The 8862-nt window shown below is 35.8% G+C and overlaps 1 protein-coding gene across 1 annotated transcript; it reads left to right on the top strand.

Moving 5' to 3' along the window:
* The first annotated feature begins 5513 nt into the window (after window positions 1–5513).
* On the top strand, window positions 5514–8344 carry LOC140011214 (uncharacterized). Its single transcript, XM_072059948.1, has 2 exons — window positions 5514–6100; window positions 6822–8344. The coding sequence occupies exon 2, from the start codon at window positions 7408–7410 to the stop codon at window positions 8116–8118; it is 711 nt and encodes a 236-aa protein (XP_071916049.1). The 5' UTR covers window positions 5514–6100; window positions 6822–7407; the 3' UTR covers window positions 8119–8344.
* The last annotated feature ends 518 nt before the right edge of the window (window positions 8345–8862 follow it).

Raw genomic sequence — 8862 nt, 5'->3', positions numbered from 1 at the left:
AAATTAATAACAAATTCGCAGTGTCGGCATCACAAGGAAATTCGTCAGCATCAAAGGTGAACTCAGATTGCCAATGATTAAAACCCAATCTCTTCTCACCAAAGACTGCTCCAGTCTTGTTACCGAGGCTAAAAAGTAATGATACATTTTGGAGTTCTTTTCTGGGGTTTTGGGTTTTGCAAACTATAGGTTTATGCCCGAGAGAGAAAAAGGTCGTTAAGAAATGTAGAGTTATGTGTTAGCTTCAAAATGGGTAAAGAATCACCTCAATCTGATAATTATAACTCAAGATATAGCCAAAATACCATTTGTTTTCGATCATGTGGAAGAGTTTTTCTTTTGGCATTTGTTCTTGACCCACTTAAAGCTCATTGAAGTGGATAGCGATGGCAATTGGAGCAGGTATTCACGAGGGGATAATGGGGCGGGGCTAGGGGGAATTTTTCCCCCCGGGGGACGGGCGAGTATACCCTCGCCCCACCACCCATTAAAAATTAATAAAAATATATATACAATTATATATATAATAGTTAATTTAATTAGTTACAAACTTATAATAATGATATTATTAGTTATATGTATTATATAATGGATATTAGTATATATAATATAATTGATATTATCAATTATACTAATAATTATACATGTCAACTAATAGAATTTATTAATTAGTTATACTAAATTTACCAATACATTTATACTAAATTTCTAATTACACTTAATACAATAACACTTTTTTCTAAAAAAAAATAATAATGATTTAGTAATTATATTTGTGTCAAAAGTGAAAACTTGACTACTTTTGTTGTATTTGTTTCATTATGTTGGATGGTATTCAAATAACTTTTGTTTGATTATTTTTATATGTTTCAATTGTGAAATTACAATGGATAATAACTTGGTGATGTGTTGATATTTTAGTATATGATTATTTAATAATATTTGACTTTAATAAAATTATATGATAAATTTTTATTAACCTTGCGGGGGAAGGGAGCGGGGCGGGGCAAGTTAGTGGGCAACAGGGGAGGGGGGCAGGGAAAAGGTCACTCGCTCCAATCCCATCCCGTTGCCTTCCCTAACTGCGGAATGAAGAGGAGTATTCGCCATTTTGAAGATTACGATTTTCACAAAATGATTCCAATTTTAATCAAAACTTCTTCTAGTCATACCAATGTAATACTGATTGTGACCACTTGTAAGAGTTACAATTGGGGTATTATGTTCATGTAATCCAAGGTTTGCAAATTCTGGAAGAATCTGCAAATGAGTTAATCAAAGATTATAATTAGTTGCAGGGTAAAAAAACGAAAAAGACAAAATGAGAGAAAATATACCAGCTGGTACTTGTATTTCCAAAGATGAAACTGATAAAAGGATTGGAATGCTGTCCGCTTCAGGAAATGATTTATGGAAGAAGTAATGCACTCCGATATAGTTTGTTGTAGCAGAGAATCTGTTGGTAGAGGCATATAAAATGCATAAGCAAAACTCAATCTGCTTTTATTCCTAATAGACAGATTTTGGATAATGTGGTCATTGCTCATGAGTATATGCATTACCTAAAAAACAAAAGCCATGGGAAAGAAGGCTACATGGCAATCAAATTGGACATGGCAAAGGCCTATGATAGGGTGGAGTGGCACTTTCTGCTTGCTATGATGGAACAAATGGGATTCTGCTCTACGTGGATTAACTGGATCCATAGCTGCCTGAAGACAGTGAGTTACTCATTCAATTGCAACGGGGAAGTCAAAGGTTTCGTGTCCCCAGAAAGGGGAATCTGGCAGGGAGACCCTTTGTCCCCTTACCTGTTTTTAATATGTTCAGAAGGCTTTTCTAACTTGTTGAGAAGAGCTGAGGAAAGCAAAAGGATTGAAGGTCTAAAGATCAGCAGGCAAGGTCCAGCTCTTACTCACCTTTTCTTTGCTGATGATTCTATCATCTTTTGTAAAGCAAATAAGGAAGTGGCAGGGGAGATTATGGAAGTCTTGAAAGTATATGAAAACTCCTCAGGGTAGTTGGTCAATTTGGACAAATCTGCTGTGTTCTTTAGCAAAAACACGGTTAGCGAGAAGAAGGGAGAAATCTGTCAAGCTCTTGGAGGAATGATAGAGGCAACATGATAAGTGACTAATTTACGTAATAATTGTATGATATTTTATATTATTTTTAGTCACTTTGGTTATATTATTGGAAGAAAATGAATCATTTTGGTTATAATTGGTGAAAAATACTTTTAAGTGAATAAATGAGGCTTTTATCACTTTTTAGTGAAATTTTGCGCATTTTGACAGTTTTGACACATCTTCGTATTTTGGCTATAGCTTGAGGTACAATGATTGAATTGAGATGATTCTTGAACCAATTTGAAGATAAGAGATAGATCCACAACTTTGGTGAAGACATCTGAATCCAGTTTGAAGGTTTTCTAAGTCAAAAAGCCGAAGTACAGTAGCCAATTTCATTTGGTCGAAGCTGAAACAGGGCAATGAGCAGTCAAGGGTATTTCGGTCATTTCTCAGCCTACACAGATCCAAATGAGGTGATTCTTGATGCATTGCAAAGCTAACTCAAAGGGCTACAAGTTTCATGTTTTGGTCAAGAGCTAAATCACCTTTTATCATCAAGAAAAGTTCAGTGGAAGTTGATGCAAAATCGGAGCAGAGCTGAAAATTGAACCAGAAGTGACCAAATGGTCACTGTAGCAATCCGGCCGGAATTTGGCCGGATTCCTGGCCGGATTGTGGTCAGAAAGGGCTGCTATGTACGCGTAAAACTCAATTTCACTCCCACCAACTCACATGCGTTGCTAGACATGTGAGAAACATCTCCAGCTGTAAAAGGAAGGTGGAGGCCTCATTTCTTGACATCTTTCATCATAAAATAGCCAAGATTGCAAGATTGAAGGGGGATCCAACGACAGAATAGAGAGAGACCATAGAAGGAGAATAGAGAGAGACATACGGGAGAAGCTTGAAGTTGCAGAAATGTAGCTCTTTCATCTCCCTAGTGTTAGTTTAGCTTAGTATAGAGTAGTATAGTTTGTCCATTCTTGTTTATTATCTAGATTAGGATGAAGATGGAGGATGAAGAAGGCAAGGAAGAAAGCTCATGTGACAAGGGTTGTATTCCTTCCAAACTCTTTATCTTTTGTACTTGATTCCAAGTTTAGTTAATATACAAGTTCTGGATTTTGTGTTCATTATGTATTTTTAAAGTTTATACCTTGGGTTTGGTTGAACTTTCTATGATTGTTAGTGTTTATTATTTGGTTATTTGATTGCTATGATTTGAGCAAGTTATTTAACACTTTGGCTCTTTAAATCATGATTAATCTGGTACCATTAATTGTGATTATCTAAGGTGTTGTTTCTGCAATGAAAATTGAGATTTAACACTGGTTCAAGAAGTGCTAAACATAGGGAGTACACTCACGAAAGTAGATGTGCACCTATGTGGTTTTTAGTGATTCATTTCATGTAATTTCACTGAAGAAATGAATTTGTAGCTAATTTCATAACCATGAGAATAGGTATGGATTAGTTACGAGTATAGTTGATTCACTACGAAAGTAGGTTTCACATGTTTAAGGAAATTACACTATAACTAGCCTAGATAGTAGTATTCAATGATCCAATTATAGCACTTGCATGAGTAGTTAGGGATACCACAACCTAAGGAGCTTTCATTTGTTATTTTGTATAATTTCAGTAGGTTTAATTTGTTATAATTCATTGATAGTCTAAATAATAGAGAAGCTTTAGTAGTACCGGTAATTGCAATCTTCCTTGTGGGATCGACCCTTAATACCCTATACTCGCTTACGATTCGTATACTTGCGATAAATCGCGTGTGGGGTATTTAGGAGTTTATAAATGTAAAACTTGATTAGGATGAGCTTAATTGTATATGTATACTCCGGGCACGTCAAGTTTTTGACGCCGTTGCCAGGGAAGATTTGGCAATATCGGTGTGAAGAGCAACTTTATTAGTTTAGACATAATATTAGTTATAATGTGAATGTTATTTTTTGTTATTTTTGTGTTTTATGTGTGTATGTGTTTCATTACCTATTTTTCTTACTAATTTTGCTTTTGAAATTGTTTAAAAGCAATTTTAAGTGATGAGAAGGGTAGGTCAATTTGGAGGACAATGCTTGAGAAGTGGAAGAATGGCAATGGATGGTTATCAAGTGCAAAACTCCTTCAACAGAGGTAACCAAGAATTTGCTGAACGTATGTCTTTTGAAGATGGTATAAGGTGCTTAAAGACTAAATTTGATGTTATGATGTTACAAGTTCAACTGGATACAATTATGCATGAAATTGAGCAAGAGAGGAATGCTAATGCTTTTAATTCTTATCATGTGATTTGTGACTTGTGTGAAAGTTATCATGCTACTAATACATGTATGCAAGCACAAAATGTGGATTATTATGATGAATTAGAGCATTACAACCCCTGTTGTGATCAATATAGTGCTAATTGGAGCAATTCTCCTGAGTATGGTTGGGAAAGTCAATGTACTTATAGTGATTATTCATATTTTTATGATTACCAACCTGAAAGTGTCCAATATGAATCAAAACCATCTTGGGAGTTGGCAATAGAAAAGTTAGCTAATGCACCTCTGCCTTGGGAATTAGAGAATGAACCATTAGCTAATGATTCTAATGCATCTTGGAAGCTAGCTGTAGAAAATTATTGTAATCAATTTGATTTAGCAATAGAAAAGCTAGCAAATGCAACTTCCGACCGTTTTGATAAGATTGAGGAAAGAATAGATGAATTAGCTTCTCACTTTGGTAGAATACATGAGCAATTGAATGTATTGTGTGAAGTTATTTCTTCTAATAATTTGCAAAATGATCCTAGCATGAATGGTGGAAATGTTGTATGTGAAAATGGATTGCATTTGGATGAAAATGATGAATCTCAATTATATTTCAATGAGCAAATATCCATTTCACATGATAATACCTTTGAAACTAACTTTGAGCCTCAAGAGGTGAGTTTTAATGACTCATTTTTCACCCCTCTTGAGGAGTGCAGTGAAAGTATAGGTTCTAAAGGTATTCCTGCCCAAGATACTCTCATGACATTTCCTTTGGTAAGTTCTCAAGTGGTGCATATTCAAGGTAATATCTATGAAACACTTGGGATAGGTAAGTCACTTTTATTTCTCACATCACTAGATCATGTGATTTTTGCTATAAAGTCACCATTTAATGATCCACCACGGCCTAAAATGGTGGATTATTCGTTAACTAAGCCTCCTTGAAAAATGAGGTGATATAGTCAAGCTAATAACTATAAAGAAGCGCTAGTTGGGAGGCAACCCAACAATTTCTTGTTTTTAGTAAGTTTAAGTTGTTTAAGTAGTGTTTTTTGTGTGTTTTATAGGTGGCAATGGTAATGGTTTATGCAAATGGCTTCAAGTGCAAAATAGCTTATAAGGAAGCAAAAAGGGAGTTTTCTTGATCCAATTCATGCATTTTAAGTGCTTAATTCTAAAGTTATATTGATGCATGAGTTCATGTTTCGAAGTGGAGTGATTGAGAAAGCACATTTTTCATGTTTAAGGCGAGTTTTTCTTGGAAAAAATGAAGAAAGTTGAAAATTGGGTGAGTTGAAAGCTTGATTAAATGAAAAACGGAAGGAAAAACTGCAGAAATAAAAAATTTTCTACAGTAAATCCGGCCAGAATCAGGCCGGATATGTATAGGATTTAAAAAAAAAAATATTGCTTGGTCAGAATCTGGCCGGATTCTGGCCAGAGGCGCACGGATTCCCCCAAATCTTTCTTTCCTTTCTTCTTCAATTCACACACACACTCACACCTTAAACACACACTACTCCTAAAATTCAACTTTTCACCATCCAATCTCCAAACTAAATACACCAAAACACTTTCCTTTCCCTTGTGAGTTGATTTCATAGCTTAAAATCCTTCAAAAACAAGTTGTAATTTGGATTTGAGCTTTAGAAGAACAAGGGTTTCAAATTTTTGAACTCTTCAATTGGGGCCAAATTGGAGTGAAATTTTTGGGGGTTTCTTCACCATTTGCATCATTAATCATCTATCAACAAGTTTGAGGTAACAAATCTTCACCAAATGCTGTCATTTGAATTTTGCCAATTTTCACTTTTTTCTATTTTTGGGCATCTCGAATTTTTTACATTTTGTGAAGTTTGATGCTCTTTATGATGTTATTGAGCTTATTGATGATTATTGGTGATGTTTAACTCATGGGTTTGTGATTATTTGGTGAATTTAGCAATTTTTAGCTAATTTTGAGGATTAATTTGATTTGATAGCTATTAGCTAAATTATTGAGACAATTGGATTGAAGAAAATTGTATGAGAGTAATGGATTGCTCTAGGATATTTACATGCTAAATTTAGGCTTAATTAGCTTATCCTTTGATTTTTGGCATGTTTATTCTAGAAAATTTGATTAAAGTTGAATTAATGACCTTTTTAAGTCTAAACTCATGGTTAATGTGCTTTTTAGCATTTCATTATGCTTATTTAGGTCATTAAGTTGGGAGTAAGTTGTGTGATTGTTTAGTTGCTTTCTCTACTTATTTGGACGTTTTATGCTTAAGTGTTTTATTTGGAAAAAAAATGAAAGAAGCATTTGTTGTTGATAATCAATTGTAAAGTCTTGCTTATGAAGTTAATTGCTAATTATTATGTGAGTAAGTTGATAAGATTGGCTAATTAAAGATAAAGAGGTAAAAGTGAATGAGTTTTCATTATCTTTACTTAGCAATGTACCAATTCAATGAAGTTAACATTTAATAATTTTAATTAGGTACAATGGCTCGCACTAAGAAAGGTGCGGTGAAATCACCTCCCAATAAGAGAGGAGAACCTTCTACGTCTAGACCACCGCGCTTGAAAAGAAAAGCGAGTAGACGCCTTGCGCTTCAAGACGAGCCGTCATCCGAGGAGGAGAATCAACAACAAGAACAACAAGAGGAACAAGAGGCACAAGGAGAACAAGAGGAGGAAGTCCCATATGATAAGTCGCGCTTTACCTCCGCCGAAAATGAAGCTTGGTACAATGGTAGGAGGGGAGCTAAGGTATTGGTGGAGAAAGATATCACTCCGGATGTTGAGGAGGTCTACCATCTCAAGGCTTCCTTTGCCAAATTGGGATGGGAAAACTTCTTTAACATCCCAAATTTCTATTATGAGGAGCTTGTCCGAGAATTCTACGCCAATGTGGAGGACAAAAAGGTTTTTCACTACGACACGGAAGTGATTACCAGTACAGTGCAAGGGAGAACAGTTCGAGTCCATAGAGCTGATTTGGAGCGCTATCTCATGTTTCGGATGTGGGGCGTAAGGTAGATTTGAAGAAAGCATTTAAATCCAATGATTTGGACTCTTGGAACATGCTAGAGGCACTTGTACGCTTGGGGGTTGAGTACAAGGCCACTCGGAAGACTGGGCGATATTCGGTATTGACTTCATCATTTCCGGAGTCGCAACGTGGAACCAATGAGGTGCGCACAAGTGATATCTACTTCTTGGATAAAATGGAGCATGGCTTAGGAAATATCCAAGGCATTCCATTGGGAAGCATTATCACCAACCACATGTGGGCTGTGGTTCGCAATAACGACATCAAACATGCCTTCTCATATCCTCGGTTCTTGACCTTTGAGTTTCAAAGGGTTGGAGTGGATTTTTCTAATGCTATCCCTACAGGTCTCAAGAAGAATGATGTCTTTACACTAGATTTTTGCAGGTTCATTCTGAAAAGTAAAGACGTCGGTGGTCCTTCGACTCAAGAAGGTGCTCAAGGAGACATTCGGCACGAGGAGGCAGCTGAGATTGAACGTATTGAAGGAGCTCAAGGGGTTGAAACAACCACCTCACCGATCTCAACTGAGCCGTCTTCCTCCCGTCGTCCATCCTCACCCCAGGACACTCGGTCGTTTTTGAAGAAGATAATGGATAAGCTACTTTGCGTCGAGGCTGAAGTGAAGAAGAGCCGCCAAGAGAACAAACGGAACTCCGAGCGTCTTCGTCGCATCGAGACCAAGTTGGGTATTGAAGCTCCTCCGACTCCACCATCGTCACCTGACCAAGCAACTACTTGAGGGAGTGCTCGTCACCTCGTGACATTGCCACTAGTTTTCCTTTTATTTTCTGTAGTATTTGTGAAGTTTAATTTTTAGTGATTTTTTTATTTCGTTTGTGTGAACTAATCCAAGTGATCTTCATCTCTGTTGTGGTGTTAGTGATTCGGACTACTTAAGGTTGGAAATTCATTACTTGGACATGGAGTCGGATTGCGCATGTTCAATTGAGCAGTATTTTCTTTTACTCTTTATTTATTTTTCTTTTCTCACATTGAGGACAATGTGAAATTTAAGTGTGGGGGAGCAAAATATTGAACTTGCATATACTTGCTAGGTGATGATATTTTGTGGATTTAAATGCTTAGAAATGTTGGAATTATGTTTGAATTATTTGCCATGTGGATAATTTGCTTGAAATTGGGTTTGTTGGCAGGGAGTTTTCATCCATTTATAAGGAGAAACTCTGTAAAAAATTTTCTAAAATTTTTTCCAATATTTCACTATAGCCCAAAAGTTCTTCAATTTTTTCATTTTTATTTCAAAAAGGGCCAAAGTATTCCAACCTTAAGTGTTTAATTCTTCCAATTGTTGAAACTTTATATGTATTTTGGAAAGTTTAGTCCTCATTTAACTCGGAAATAGTTATTATGCAATTAGAATTTTTACATTTTAGAAAATATATTCGGTAAAGTGAGGAAAATTGCGCCTATAATTTTACATGTTTAATGAGATTTCTTCTCTTTACTTAATTTTATAAGTAAG

Source organism: Coffea arabica, chromosome 7e, assembly GCF_036785885.1.
Source record: "Coffea arabica cultivar ET-39 chromosome 7e, Coffea Arabica ET-39 HiFi, whole genome shotgun sequence".
Classification (NCBI taxonomy): domain Eukaryota; kingdom Viridiplantae; phylum Streptophyta; class Magnoliopsida; order Gentianales; family Rubiaceae; genus Coffea; species Coffea arabica.
The sequence above is the reverse complement of the archived record's forward strand: the minus strand, read 5'-3'. Positions and strand labels throughout refer to the sequence as shown.